Below are 16,016 nucleotides of genomic sequence, written 5' to 3' on the forward strand. Positions count from 1 at the left end.
TAATTTATTAAAAAAAAATACTGGCTAAAAAAGAATTTTATTAAATTAGAAGTCACTTGTGGTCATAATCTTTAATTAAAAAAATATCATTGTGGGTTGCCATTTGAAAAATTTTTTTTTACAAAACTCGAAAACTAAAAGAAATTTCGAAAAATGTTATTTTTGATAAATGATCACATTTTAATGTATTTTACGCTACACTAATTTTTTTTTTCGTAAAGTGGTTAGTTTACGAAAAAAACGCTTGGTTCCATACTTTTTATTCACCTGGTATTATTTATACAATGGCAGCGCTTTATGCATAAGTAATGAACATACAAAGAATGTTTTGCAACAACAAATTATTTTGTATTTGTAAACACGAAGTGTTAATAATTTTAAATGCTCACTTGTACATGGTTATTTATGAAAATTGGATTTACATACCCTCTTTGGTATTCATGAGAATAGTAATTTTTTTATCTTGCATCACCTATGCATATTCAAGATTAATTAAAATTGCAACAGGAGTTCAATGGAAGAAAAAATAACAACAAGGAAAACTCAGGAAAAATTATCTGTTTCTGAATAGAAAAGAAATATCTTTTAAACACGTGATTAAAAACTTACAAATTTACAGAATACCAAAACAAAACAAAATTTTGCCCAAAGTTTAAATTCAGAAACTCATTTTTTATCACCCTGTATGATGCTAAAATGCAACTCTATATTTATCAAAGTGACAGAATTTAACAATACTAGGAAGGATTATTCGTAATCTTAAGCAAATACGAAAATGGGTGTTACATTTCTGGAATTTTATTGTTATAATCAGTAAATAAACTGATTCATCGTGTGGTATCCCCACTATGCATCAATACTTCGCACGCTCATGTTGAGAATTTGAAGTCAACAATTCATCCTACATCCAATCCAACCACATGGTCATTGTGATACTTTTTTTTTCTATAAGTGCAACTAAACTAGTGCAACATAAATTTATCTAAGTGAAATGGGAAAACTGCGATGTCCGCGTTGGTGCAACTGCATCCCTTGCTTTCGCGCAAAATTTACCCCCAATCATGACACCGCGTTGCAACCTTTACCGAAACCGAAAGAAGCAGGTAAGCCATAATAACTCAATCTTAATACTTAATAAATAAATAAATAAAAAAATTAAATAAAACTTCTCGGCGTCTAATTAAAATTAATTAATGATTTTGGGCGTGTATTCGCCAATACTTGTTGAAAGGAAAGAATGTCATACTGTTCCCAAAATAGCGTTAAAAATTTTACAGCATAATTTCGCACATATGAAGGCTTTTACGAATATTTCTGTTTACGCAATGCTAATTTATTCCAAATGGAACTTAAAATAGCTCAAGGAGCGCTGATCTAAATGGTTTTCCAAACTTATAATTAAATCCATCCAAAAAATTTTATTATCATTTTTATTACTATAAACACTGTTAATTGTCTTTAAAGGAGGTTAATCTTATTAGCTTTTTAAATGACAGTGTTTTGCATTGAAGACACACCTGCATCCATATTTAATGAGCTGTAACAACATCCTATTATAGCATACGTGACAGAAAAGTAAGTAACTATTATGTAAACATGAAACAGATAGAAAGAATTCGATTAAAGAAATCAAGGTAAACCACCTGAAATCGATAATTTTCTTTGTAGCTAAAGTTATTTCATGTAATTCAGCTCTTAGAAATCCAGTGATGTTATTTCAGCACCTACGATGAAAACTAATCCTCGTTATTAGTTAATGATTCAATCCCAGCTATTTACAGAATTACATTTATGTCATCATTGTCAAGATTAGATAATGTGGTCAATTTTTCATAATTAACTGTTATTTATAAACGTATAAACAGCACATAATTTTCTGTAAAATAAAAATAAAACAGCTAGTAACTCCTAATTCCTTATTAGGTAGTAACATTTTTTATTTTATTGTTGTCGAGATATTTTTAAAGCTTGAAGTCATGATGATGTCAGACGCGGTAATAATTTATGCTAATCAGTTAGAGAAGAAATCATCTTACATCTCTATGAAAATAATATAAAATTCTGAATGAATGTCTGGTGTGAAATTCTTTCAGCGTGACTCCAGTATTTCACTTTCGTTCGGGTCTCGCCATCAAGGTTAAACACTTGACCTATTCCCAAATTAAATCTAAAATGCGATAACTGCACACCTACTAATCTAAAACACGAACACTTTTCTTTAGATGAAACAGACGGAGTGCCATTTATCGACTCCAAAGAAGAATTGGACATTTTAATAATACGAAAAATTGACCCGTGCATTATCATCAATGGAATTTCTCATCACACATCAAAATTTGAACTAATGAACCGTCAATTTGAACCTCAACTTGTCGTGAGGAGAGGTCAAAGTTTCAGGCTTGATATAACTCTCAACCGGCCTTACAAGGAGGAGAAAGATGGGATTTCGTTCATTTTTACAGTTGATGGTAAAAATTGGCGAGTTTTAGTATTTAGAAGTTACAATTTTTTTTAGATCAGGAGAAACCAAATTATGGTCAGGGCACTTTGGTTGCTGTTCCTCTTCTTAAACGGCCAGATCGCCACTTGAACTGGAATGTAGTTCTCGAAAACGCTGTAGAAAACACAATTACGGTCCAAATTACTACAGCACCAGATGCAGTAGTGGCAAAATGGCACATGGAAGTCGATACCAAAATCATCAATAACAGTGCTTATAGTTACAGCTGGGACACAGGGATTTATCTCCTGTTCAATCCCTGGTGCAAACAAGACCAGGTCTATATGAAATCGGAGGATTGGCGAGATGAGACAGTGCTTAACGATGTTGGGATTATTTGGAGAGGGACAGCAAACCGGATGCGACCCGTTGTGTGGAAATATGACCAATTCGAGAAAGATATTCTCGAATGCTCACTTTACTTGATTCGAATCGTTGGTAAAGTCAAGTGTGGGTACAGATCCGATCCTGTCAGGACTGCGAGAGCTTTAGCAGCTGCTGTTAACTCAGCTGATGACTTGGGGGCAGTCATGGGGAACTGGTCGGAGGATCACAGTGGAGGGACTCCTCCCACCAAATGGATCGGAAGCAAAGAAATTCTACAGAAATACTACAAGAAGAAAAGACCTGTTAAATACGGCCAGTGTTGGGTTTTTTCAGGAGTTCTTGCCACAAGTACAATTCCCATTTGTTAACAAACTGAAATAATTGAATTTTTTAGTTTGTCGAGCTATTGGAATTCCTGCTCGCACCGTCACTAACTACTCCTCAGCTCACGACACTCAAAGCTCTCTTACAGTGGATTATTTCACCGACGAAAAAGGTTCAGTAATGGAGGAGTTGAACTCGGATTCGATTTGGAACTTCCATGTTTGGAACGAAGTTTGGATGCAGAGGCCTGATTTAGGACGAGATTACGCAGGTTGGCAGGCCATTGATGCCACTCCTCAAGAATTAAGCGAGGATATGTACAGAGTAGGCCCCACTTCTGTCTTTGCTGTCAAACAAGGAGAGGTTTTAAGGCCCTATGATGGGGCCTTTCTGTACGCTGAAGTCAATGCTGATAAGGTAATTACTAGTAATTTTGGTAAATTGTAATTCAATGTCAAAACGATCACTTTTAAAACTTATTGTTTAAATTTGAGATATGTTATGAAACGTGTAAAAATATATGACACGTAATTCACCATTTTTTATTATTTTTATTATGTATCTCGGAGCAAAAAAAAATTTTATCTAAAGAACAAATCAACATATTGAAACGATTTTTTCTTAATAATAGATATAAATAGGTACGTTACGGACGTGATAATACATGTATTTTAAAAATTTGTCTTTAACAAATAATTTAAAAGTACATTGTTTAAACAAAAAAATAAACAATTACGCAGTTTTTAAAATTCTCAAAAAAATTATGTTAAAACTTTCATACTTTTACTATGTCTTCACATAAGTTTCAAGACGGACGTTTTAAAAATGGCTGAAAAAAAAATTATTTGAGAGCGCTGCATAGTGCATGATCCCCTAAGATCGCCTGAAAGTAGCGTTTCCTTGAAAATTAAATAAAAAATTACCAATTACGTCACTAATAAACTGTTCCAATAACTTATTAACATTTATTTTTCAAAAAATTTCAATAATAAATACAAATTCCTCGGTTGAGGAAGAGTACTCTCTATATTTTTTTTATTCAATTTTCTGATATTAAAATAAAAGTATGTAGATTTCGCATACCTTTTATGAGCTTCGCTGGACAAAAATGATCATTTAAAAAATCGCAGTCTTTCAACTTGTCGATTAGATTATACAGGGTGTGTCAAAAGTCCCGGCCAACGTGAGATGCCATGTAAAAAAAAATCTTTCTATAAAAATTTTGAAGTTATGAGAGTTTAAATTTTGCAATTTGACTCTATTTGTTTTTGTTGAAAAAATTATTTTCCATGTTTTTTTGCTACATGCTATTAGAAGAGGAAACAAGGAAGCTGTAAATTGTAACTCTGTCTAATGTTATTTGTGGCTTTTATTGGCAAAATTATCGTAGCCTTATTAAATAATTAAAAAAAAACAAGATCATCAATATCATTAAATAGACATGAAAAATGTCAATTTTCAAAAAATTAATGTCCAAATTTTTTTTACAAAAAATGAGTTTTGAAAGTGATCGTTTTGGCATGGAATTATTCTAAATGCTGTGTGGGAATTTAATTATACTGGGTGTTTTTTTTTATATACAATTGGTTTTAGGTGTTTTGGAGATACGCTGGTCCCACACAACCGTTGAAACTTCTACGTAAAGACGTCCATGGAGTTGGAAAGCAAATCAGTACTAAAGCTCCAGGGAGATTCGAACGAGAAGATATCACAAGCTTTTATAAGTATCCGGAAAAATCCCCGGAAGAACGAAATACAATGTTGAAAGCTTTGCGTCAGTCAGAAAACTTGTTTTCGCGTTATTATTTAAACGAGGATTTCAACGACATTCACTTTAATTTCGAACTAAGGGACGATATTAAAATCGGGCAACCGTTTGATGTTGCTTTAGTCATGAAAAACAAGAACAAAATTACGGATTACAAAGTGAAAATTATTTTGCGTGTCGAAGTTGTGACTTATCGAGGCAAGGTCGGGGAAAATGTGAAAAAAGAAGACTTTGATGTAACAGTTAAATCAGACTCGACTTGCGAAGTTAAAATGAATGTGACTTATAACGAGTACGCAAAACGCGTTGTTGATCAATGTTCTTTTATAATTTCTTGTTTGGCTACGGTTGAGGATACCAAATTTGAATACTATGCTCAGGATGATTTCAGAGTGCGCAAACCTGACATTAAGATTGTTTTACATGATAAACCAATCGAAAATAAAGAAATCACTGCCGATATTTTTGTAGAAAATCCTTTGCCGGTACCGTACAAAAAGGGTGAGTTTACGATTGAAGGGCCCGGTATCGAGAAGAATCTTAAGGTCAAAGTCAAAAACAATGTTCCTCCTGGGGAAACGGCTAAAGCACAGTTCAAGTTTACACCACCCAGAACTGGGCGTCACACAATTGCTGCCAAATTTGTGTCGAAAGAAATTGATGATGTTGATGGGTATCTGGTGATCATGGTTGAGCCCAGCAAGGAAGAAAATGGAAGTAGGCTTTAACTATTTTATTATTAGATTAACTTAAGTATGAGAGACTTGCAAATTAAAAATTTATACATAAGAGAAATATATTAACATTTATATTTATATAAACATAGCTTTACAATTCAAGAAGTAGATTTTTACTAATATGTTATACTTCTTTATGTGCTAAACCAGTATTTATAAATGCATTTATTATATCTAAGTATTTTGTATGGAGTGTGAGCTTTAGGACGTACAAAATTATTGTCCATTGTAACCAAAGAAATGTTTTAATATTTATTTTTTAACAGTGTTAGTGTACCAATATTTTGTCATTGTTCTATAAGTGTAAAATAGTACAGATGTATATGTATAAGTTTTTGAATTATAAAACTTTACACATTAAAATGCAAAGCTTTTTAATAAAATATGTGTCTATTAATGACATTAGCAATTAAAAAAAAAGTATTAGATAATGAATATGCAGAATTAGAAGTGAAACCACAACTAATTAAACCGGACGCGGTAAACCAACTCTATTTATCTTAAAATTCTTGTAATTAAAGATTTGCAGATAATAAGTTACGGTGTTTAGTTTTCATTATCTTGTGATCATCAAACATCCTCAGGATGCTTACTTCGGCAATCCTTTGTTTAGTTACCAACAACCACTTAAGACGTTTAACCTTTCGTAATTGCCATTCATAAAGACTCTTCAGCTTCGTTAACACCTAAAATCAATATGGATAAGTTAAATCTTGTGGTAGTTTATTCTGTGCTGTGTTGTGCTGCTGGTCAAAATCAAAGTTCGCGAAATTTTAACAGTGACTGTGGTCAAGTCTTGACTCAAAAACAATTTGTAATAGAATCGCCAGGTTATCCAAGCAATTACCCTCCAGATTTTGAATGTTCGTATCTTATAAAAGGGCCCACATGTCCGACAAGTTTCAGTCTTCAGTTTGTTGACTTTAGCATTGAGGAGTCTTTAGGCTGTTATAAAGATCGATTGGAAATTGGCGATAAAGACGCTGTTTGCGGTTCCAGACAAGACACGAAAGAGTATTTTTCTGAAAAAGGAACTCTTATTTTAAAATTTGTGTCAGATAAAGATATCACTGGACGAGGGTATAGAATTTTTGTATCACGTTCTCCATGTCAGGTATTACAACCTAAACCAGAGTTTACCACACGGTCAGTCCCCAAATGGCATACCACAAATTTTGATGTAGAATATACCACCACTAAACGACCTACTCACAACAAATGTTGCCAAACTTCTTACAACTCGAAACAGTTTACTTTGGCAAGTCCCAACTTTCCCTACAGTATGAGCAAAGCTACAGAATGTCTGTATGAAATTTATAAAGCAAATGGCAACATATGTAGGCTAAGAATTCACGTTCAATTTTTTTGGTTGGGAAGACCTAGCAGTTTAAATTGTCCAGAAGGTTTTTTCGAAATTGATGGTAAATATATTTGTGGTTGCAAACGGGATTTAAAATTGATTGTCCCCTTTGGAAATGAGGAGAGAAAAATTTTTCGATTTGTGAGTAGAGGTTACGAAAGGTCATCATACAGCGGCTTTGTCATGAATGTGATACAAGACGAGTGCCCCAAGAAATATATCCCTGAAGAGTTGCAAAAAAACGTAACCCAAGAAAATTTCAGATTTTACAATGATCAAATTAAGAGAGTTGCATCGCTTAATCAGTCTCATGATGCGGTGATTGAGAAACTGCATTTAATTAGCGAAAATACAGAAGTGATTGATGATAAACCACAAGTTATCAGACATGTGTATTTTTACGCTCCTCCTGACTTTAACCGAATTCCAAGAGACCGTGAAGAAACCGATTATATTGACACATCTAGTTCTAGCACTTCTTTTGTCCAAAATAGTTACAGTTACAACTATTGTCTCAACTGGAATCAGATGCAATTCAATACTTTACCCTTGAGGAATTTTCCTGTCTGCAAAACTGACGAAATAAGCGAAGGTAATGTTGAACCAAGAAAATGTGTGGAATTAAACCAACTTCGAGGTTACTTTAAAAGTCCCGGATATCCTTTTTACTATCCAGGAAATATGCAAATTTGTTACAGGTAGATAGCTTTATATTTATTAGCTAGTCTGTAGTACTATTTTTCAGATTTGTGAAAGAACCAGGATATTGCAGCATCAAAGTACACATGAAAGATTTTAATCTTCAAAACAGTAATGCATGCGAAAATGATTATTTACTCTTTGCAAACCAATTGAGATATTGTGGGAGTCAATTATCTAACACGATTTGTAAGCTCAAGTTTAAATGTAGCTTTAAATTGCCAATTTATTCTAGCAACTCTCGATTTGCGGAATAAACCCTATGAAGAGATGACTTTTGTTACGGATCAGTTTTACTGTGGTCGAGGTTTTTTCGGTAGCTATCAACAAATTCCATGTCAGGAAACACCTCATCCAATTAATCCGAGCACACCTTGTTCCAAAACAATTCAAGATGAAATGTTTACTCTTGATGTTTATGATTACCACGAATCTCCTTGTTCATTTCTTATAAAGAAATATAAACAGGTGAAAGTGTGTAATTTGTCAAAGAAAATATTGACAATGTTTTGTACTTTAGTATGTTTGTTCCGTGACACTTTATTTTGAGAAGTTTGATTTGGTTTGTGCATCTGAGTCATTAGTCATTGATGGGACTATGTATTGTGGACATTTGACGGGACAATCTGGTATTAATTGATGCGAAATATTGAAATTTGTTATTTTTATGCAATGTCTATTTTTGTAGTCAAGATTAGTGTAACAGATCAAGATCCTTTAATTATTTATAAGAGAACTTCACTAGCCGGTATTAATGGCCTCAGACTACGTATAAAAGGAATTCAGATATCGGAGGATTGTCCATGTAAGGACATTATTTACAATTCAATTTAAAATAATTAGGATTTGTTTTCAGATCCAGAAGTTCCCGCAGAAAGGATTTTTCATATTCCATCACCAAAAAAAATACAACTAGAAAACAATTCCAAGTTTCTTTTAAAAATCGATAAGAATTTTAGAGGTAAGAGATTATTTTTAATTAATTGTTTACTATACAGGGTGATGAAAAAAAGGCGCCCACGATTGAAACAGGCGCGTCCTTTTTTATTGAAACATTGTGACCATCATTTCAAAAATAGTCTAAATAAATTCTTTTTAAAATTTAAACAGTTTGTCTAACAGCACAAAGCGGCAATATTGCACAAATTTCTTTTACTAAAAAACTATTTCACTTAGGTATTTTTCGTATTTAGGAAACCTTTTTGACTTTAATCGTTCAAAGTTCACAGAACAAACAACATTGAAAATTGATTTTTTTGTTGCTACAGTTTCCAATAATTGAATATTACTTGGACATTTTCTGTATCCTAGGAGATATTTGCAATGTTGCAACATTGATAAATTTTCTTTGGAGCCAAGAAATGGTATCCAAACATCTTCAATAAAGTTTATTTCAATAGACTTTTTACACATTTTTTTTTAAAACACCGGCAACAGTATCAAAATCTAGACTTTAAGAATGAAATTATTTTAAAACTGTTAATTATATAGATTTTTCTTTTCTAAAAAGGAAAGTCTATATCTTACTGATAAGAGCACAAATCCAATTTTGGTCTTCGAATTCGTCTTTAATAAATGATCACTTATAACGTGTGGGTTAACACGGGCGCCTTTTTTTCATCATACTGTATAAACAGAAATCATTGTTCTACGATACTAGTTATAAATATAATGTTCTCGAATCAAAAAAGAATTTTTGTTGTAGATATTTGTGGAATAGTTACGAATACCACTGAAATTAAGCTTCCTGAAACATTCTGTGATTTCATAATGCAAAACGAAAAAAATGTTACAAATTGCCTTCCTATTAAAGTGAATTCGCTTAGTAAGTATTTATGGTTTAGGTGTCCGTTTTATATAATTGTTATTTTAGTTGTGCCAATAGAATCGCATAAACTACAACTGAAAATTCAAGATGTGGAAAAAACTGAAGAGATTGAGTTTCAGGAAGTCGACTGCGAAGAAGCTGGGCATATGGTAAAGTAAATTTAGTGGAACATTTTGTATTTTTTACTTTTTTATATAATAAATAAATGGATAACCCTAACAGAAATTTTATTAACAGTTTTTTGGAAGTGGAATTTTATTATTATGAAATATATAAACATGATTGATTTATTTTCAATTTACATTATTACGCACATTAAGAATAATTTATAATTTATATATTCACATTCATTCAAAGAAAAACATACATATAATTTACTCTAAAAACTAACAGTCTTAAGTCTGTTCAAGAAACAAATTGAAATAAATACAGACGTACAACGAACTAGTTACTTTTTGACTCAGCTTAATTCTTTTTAATTATCTTTTGGACGATAACTCCTCATAACGGTAACATTGAAAAAAAGATTTTGTCTGCTAATTGTCTCGTTTCTTAAAGGCAACTTGTGAAGTATTGCATTAAGTGATGTAAGGACTCATTGCTTATAAAAACCATATTTTCTTAGTAAAATTGCCTGATTAGATATGTCCATGAAGTATAAAATTAAAACGTTTGAGGAGTATCGAAGTAGTTGCAGGTTTGCTTTGCTGCTATTAGAATTAAACTGTTTCAGTAAAAAATATTACAACTAGTGGATGAGACGGTCAAAGCGTTTGTCAACAATCTTGTAATACTGGATATCTCGTTTTCAGTCACATTGTAAGAAACATTGAATATATTTATCCAAGAAAACGTATGTTCGTAAATACAGCAGATGCTGGTCTTCTTCTGTTGCAGAAATTTAGTACTTGGCCTCTGTTACCTTGACGAGCCTCGTGTAGCGCTACTAAAAGACGGAAGACGTCTTCTTTAGTGGGCTGACATAAATATCGGTTTTCAGCATCATATCTGTAAATAAGATATTGCTATTAGCAAGTTTTAAATGAAGCTAGCACTACTTCTTTTCTTCTTAAATAAAAAACTTTAGACTTTGACGTGACAAAAACATAATAATCATTTAATTTTATAAAGTGTGTTACTTGTATATTAGATTTTCTTCCTCCACGGTTTTTATTAAAAAAATGGATCAGCTACACTCACATAACATCCAACGTCCAAAAAGTTTTAATGAAAAAAAATGGAAGCTATGTATGTCAGGTCCATTGCAACACTTGTATGTCATATCATAGTCATGGGGAAAAAAGTTTGATTTGATACAACATTTAACACTTTTTTATAAAGTGTTTTATAATTTCTCCTTAATTTCTTCTGTTAACGAGTTAACAATTTATTTAAACTCTGTTTAGATTTATTTTTTTAACAAATTTTTGAGCGATTTTTCGGGACAGCCTCTAAAAAACAAAACATCTGCTTACCTAGAATTTTGTCTCTTCCAAGGATATTTTCTATAATATCTTGATCTTTTAAACGGGAGGTTGTTGATATGATCGACTTCCACTGTGTTACTATCAACAGGTGTTTGCTCGTGAAAATTTTCCGGGGAAGTATCTTCTACATAAAGAATTGGACTTACACCTTTAGGCCAAGGCTGGAGTAATAAATTGGCTAGAATTTTCCCTAGTTGTTCGTATTTAAAATCCTCATATTGATTTACTAGTAGTGGAGTCATTTCATCTTCTGTAAATGGAGGAAATAACATTTGGAAAGTACGAGTAAACACGAGTTTATTTTAGGGTGAGTTTACAGAACATTGCAATTAAATTTTAACTTACGATTAATTTTATGTTTAAATAAAAACAGACTTTACGTACTATATTATTGTTTAGAACGTTTTATGAACATGTTCTAATTTCCACTATTTTTTTTGTCACATGTTCAAAGGTATTGAATGAAAACTTACCAATTGTATCTTGGCTTTGATGTACGCTTTCATCAAGAAAGTTCGGGGGTAAATTGATATTATGCAGAACTCCTGTTGTTGCTATTACATATTGAATGAGAAATAAAAATATCACTTCTGCATACCATCCCATTGTAGACAAACAGACTTCCGGTTAACTGTAAATTAAATAAAAATATTTTTTTCACATGAACTGAAAGTAGTGTAACATTGAAATTATTGCTTCCTATACGGCATAAGAACAAGGCATTAATAGATACTACTAATTAAATTAATTGTTAAATATTTTCTATCTGAGATGTTAGATGTTAGATTTTTATTTAATATTGTTTTCAGTGAATTTCAGTTTATTATGTGCTTTTATCATCTACATTGCATTAACTGTTTAATAATAAAATTTATAACTATTCTTGATTACTATTTTTATGATTCATTACAAAGGATGCTTTTATTTATTAACAGTTAAGCAGAATCTAAGCTGACCACTTTAGTACATATAATATTAACAAACATTTACAACATAACTTTTAAATTTTAGGTTTTGCTGCTGATTTCATTTTTTTTTTCTAAAGGTTTTAAGTTTTATTAAAATTATTCAGAATTAATTATTAATATATTAACTTTTGAAGATCTATAACTCTTGAAAAAAAATGGTCTGAGACTTTTTGAATCACTCTGTTTATAGTATTTTTTCTGCCAAACTAAGTGTTTTTTTATGTTTTATGTTGTTTTAATTATTTGGTTTTCTGGTATTTTGGATTGGAAGTCTGAGGCGTGGTTATTTTTATTCTTATTTACTTATGCATCTATTTTTGTCAGTGACATTAACATTAGACAAATGGTAGATAGAATGCAACTGGGAGTTCTTTTGATTGGTTCACGCAACAGAGCAAACAGAAGGATAAGATTAGTTTTAACGATTTGACATTTTAGAAATGTAATAAACTTTTGTAGGGGCGGGTGGAGCCGCCAGGAGTTTAGAAATATTTATTGTTTCGACATTTTAAAAATGTGATATGTACTATGGTTTCCAAAAATTATATTATTTTAAAATTTGTTTTTTAATATCAAACGAAATGCAAAATATTTGTCAAAGCACTCTTAAGTTTTTTTTAATGGACACTTTCAAAGATAATAATTTTTAGAGGTCTATTTGAGAAGGTAGAAAGTAAGTAGAAATTAAGTAACATAGTCAAATAATAATAATAATATTTAAAATTCAGAATACTTTTTCTTATCTGTTAGGAGTATTACATTATTATTATTATGTTGAAAGTTTTTTTCTTACCTATACGACATACAGAAACGGTAATACACCTACAAATATGATATTTATGAACATTTTCCTGTTAGGAATTTTAAGGTCAATATTCATTAATTGCTATATGGACTGCATGTGACGTGACACTTTAAATTATTTTATTTATTTGTTTTTTACCTTTTCCAATATAAAATCATTGTCGAGGTGTGCTTGATTCTAAAAATGTAGTTTATTTTTAACAGAGTATTTTCTTTGGTATGAACAAATCAATCATTCTTTAAAAATGTGAGTAAGTATTAAAAAAGAAGAATTAAAAAAACTGTTGCTAAATATTTCAAATAATATTATGTGTAGACAGAAACTTGAACTATCTGAGTACATTGACACAAATCGTATCAGAGAGTCCAATAAGAGCTAACAAAACCAAAAATCCTCTATATTAAATGTGTGTATACTATTTATATACGCAACGCCCAACGCGTGTATTGAACTAACTCGGATTAAAAAGTTGGAATCTATTTCGAGAAACAATGAAATTTTCACGCTGTTTCAAGCTCTGTGGAAGGTCGATAAGGGATGTTCCAGTCAATACTATGATTAAAGATGAAATGTCTCGCACTTATTGCACACGTTTGTGGCAGACTATTAATTCAATAATTAAAATATTTTGTTATGCCTAACGACCTACACGACCTAACTCTGAATAAATAATAGGACACAATCGGCCATCAATCACCACCTGTTGGATTCTTCGTTTATGGCCTAGTTGTTTATGGTGTTAGCTTGAATAAACTGATATAAACTGAGTGTTGCAAAGTTTATTATTAATAGGTGGATAATTTCAAAAGTGATGAATTTTTTTTTCAAACGTCTCATATAAAGTAAAATAGAGTGCAAGTTGCACTCACAAACATTTAGCAGCTTTCTGTTACTAAATTCAATAAAAACGCATTCTTTCAAGATGCGGATCACAATAGAGGACAATTCATAAAGTTTTCTAGTTTACAATGAGAAAGCTTTTACATACTACGATTGTAAAGCCCAGTTATAGTAAATACCCCAAATGCCAACGGCATAAATGTTCAGTTGGAAATAAATTATGAACTCTGTTGACGTCAATTTAGACTTTAGAGAAACTGATAAAATCTATACTATGTATATTTTTTAGTGATGGTTAAGGTTTATTTTTATAAGTTGTATCAAGTTTAAAAAAGCAGAAAATGTGGTAGAATATAATGCATACTTACTTATTTGTAGACTTTGACTGGAATTTTTTCACCAGAAAAGTCCAAAAGTTAAATATTAATTCAAAACCCTTAAAATTGTGTGTGAATACTCGCATTAAATTGTAGATAAGAGTAAATAGAAAATGTACCCTTAGCGGAGGAATATAAATTTACATAACAAACTGCTTGCTCAACGTATTTTAAAGTTGTAAATTTACTGAGGTCTAGGGTTTAAAGTTACTGCAGATTTTTGAAATTACGCAAACATCATAATCAAAACTAATTGAAGGTCATAATTACATTAAAGTTTGAATTTTAATCTATTAATACTAGTAAATTAAAATTAAATTATAATTAAAATCATTCTACCTAATGTAATTTTATCGATGTTTAGTCTGATTTAAATTACAAAATAATATAAATTTTTATTTAAGAAAAACCTGTAAATTTTGTGAATAAAAGTGTGTAGGTAGTACACAAGTATAAACGATATGGAAAAAGACGTACAAATTTTCTTACAACCAATGGATAACGAATACGTGATATCCAGAAATTTTTTGTCTTATATCTTACATGTTTATTGAAAAAACAACAAAATTAAAATTTGTTTTCTTAAATTGAGAAAAGTACTGTTTATACTGCTTATATTGAAACATACTCGCATATAAGAATTTAAAAATTATATTTGTGTCACAAGTGCAAATAATATAAAAACAAAAAAATATTCTGCTTTCACTCAAATCTATATGATGTTACTTTAATTACATTTTTACAATGTTACTAGTGATACCAGTTTGAAAATACTTTTTATTCTTATTACAAAAACTACCTAATTAAAATTGCATCAGAAACATATCAAAAGCCTGAAGAAGTGTAAGTATTTCATAATACGTTTCCAAACAGAGTACGTCTTTTATTTAAGGTTAAAATAGACAAGAAAATTAATATGTATTACACCACAAATTTTAGAACAGTTAAGAAAAATTGATTTTACCAATAATAAGTACTTCTATTTCTAAACTTTACCTAAAAATGTTACAGCAAATTTCAATAAATGCTATTCATTGTTATTAAGGTTAATCACAAACTTGCTAATGTGTTTAGATAATGTTACGTATTTTCGTTATAACTAAATGCAATAATTATATTGTATTATTTTCAATAACCATGAATTCACATTTTGCAAAACTAAAAACTAATTATTTACAATATAATGTTTGTTATAGTTATTTATTTCAATTTTTATTAGTATGTAAACACATTATGTTGTGCTTGTGACTTTTATTAATTTTGTATGATTTGATTATACACTCTTTTTTATATTAAATTAGGATTTTGCTCAAGCCACTTCAAAACACATCCAAAAAAAAGATTTCTTAAAATATCTTGAGACATAATATAGAAGTTATAAATTATTGTGTTCAGACAAATTAAAAAGTTTGTCAATTAATTAAATACCTACTCTCGATAAAACCGCTTCAAAATGTAAAATGAATATTAATGATTCCAAATTCTTAAAATGCATGTACTTCAAGATTTATGATTAAAATAAAATTTTATTTATTATTATTGTTAAAACATGTACGTTTTAGTTTTTTGTTTAATGCAACAACCAGATATATTTGAAAAGTTTTATCCCATATTTATATTGTTTCTCATATTGTTTGCGCCTTAAATGAAAAAGCTTAAAAAACAAAGCTCAAAGCTAATCAAAAAAGTTTACAGTGAAAGTAAGCTATAACAAAATTGTTATGGTCTTACTTCTGTGATGCGTCAAGAAGTAAATACACTCCACTCACGTCAAGCGCTACGTTCAAAGACGCGAACAAACTTCAGCTTTTAGCACAGTTCACAGTATTATGGCAGAGTTACGCCTATATGTTGGGTCTTTTATACTTGGCCAATGCGCACTGGGGTATATTATGTGGGTGTTAGGAGAGGTGCTGCAAATGATTAAGTTCTTGTCATTCACGGAAGAATGTGCAACAAGTTATTTCCTAATTTTTGTATTATCTACTTTATTTCA

The 16,016-nt window shown here is 30.7% G+C and overlaps 3 protein-coding genes across 3 annotated transcripts; 2 read left to right on the plus strand and 1 right to left on the minus strand.

The window, feature by feature from the left end:
• Positions 1-859: 859 nt before the first annotated feature.
• On the plus strand, positions 860-6,038 carry LOC123012520 (annulin). The gene is made up of 5 exons (XM_044410513.1): positions 860-1,103; positions 2,223-2,468; positions 2,516-3,175; positions 3,222-3,568; positions 4,745-6,038. The coding sequence occupies exons 1-5, from the start codon at positions 992-994 to the stop codon at positions 5,645-5,647; spliced, it is 2,268 nt and encodes a 755-aa protein (XP_044266448.1). The 5' UTR covers positions 860-991; the 3' UTR covers positions 5,648-6,038.
• A 295-nt stretch (positions 6,039-6,333) lies between these two features.
• LOC123012983 lies at positions 6,334-9,756 on the plus strand. Its single transcript, XM_044411243.1, has 8 exons — positions 6,334-7,714; positions 7,762-7,904; positions 7,951-8,183; positions 8,236-8,344; positions 8,404-8,520; positions 8,572-8,676; positions 9,421-9,540; positions 9,589-9,756. The coding sequence occupies exons 1-8, from the start codon at positions 6,354-6,356 to the stop codon at positions 9,699-9,701; spliced, it is 2,301 nt and encodes a 766-aa protein (XP_044267178.1). The 5' UTR covers positions 6,334-6,353; the 3' UTR covers positions 9,702-9,756.
• A 54-nt stretch (positions 9,757-9,810) lies between these two features.
• LOC123013024 lies at positions 9,811-15,845 on the minus strand. Its single transcript, XM_044411313.1, has 4 exons — positions 15,752-15,845; positions 11,504-11,661; positions 11,019-11,280; positions 9,811-10,551 (listed from the first exon to the last, which is right to left on the minus strand). Exons 2-4 carry the CDS (start codon positions 11,634-11,636, stop codon positions 10,383-10,385), a joined length of 564 nt encoding a protein of 187 aa, XP_044267248.1. The 5' UTR covers positions 11,637-11,661; positions 15,752-15,845; the 3' UTR covers positions 9,811-10,382.
• Between the last annotated feature and the right edge of the window lie 171 nt (positions 15,846-16,016).

This window comes from Tribolium madens, unplaced genomic scaffold, assembly GCF_015345945.1.
Source record: "Tribolium madens isolate multiple individuals breed KSU strain unplaced genomic scaffold, Tmad_KSU_1.1 Scaffold_96;HRSCAF=242;Tcas5.2_LG5, whole genome shotgun sequence".
Lineage (NCBI taxonomy): Eukaryota > Metazoa > Arthropoda > Insecta > Coleoptera > Tenebrionidae > Tribolium > Tribolium madens.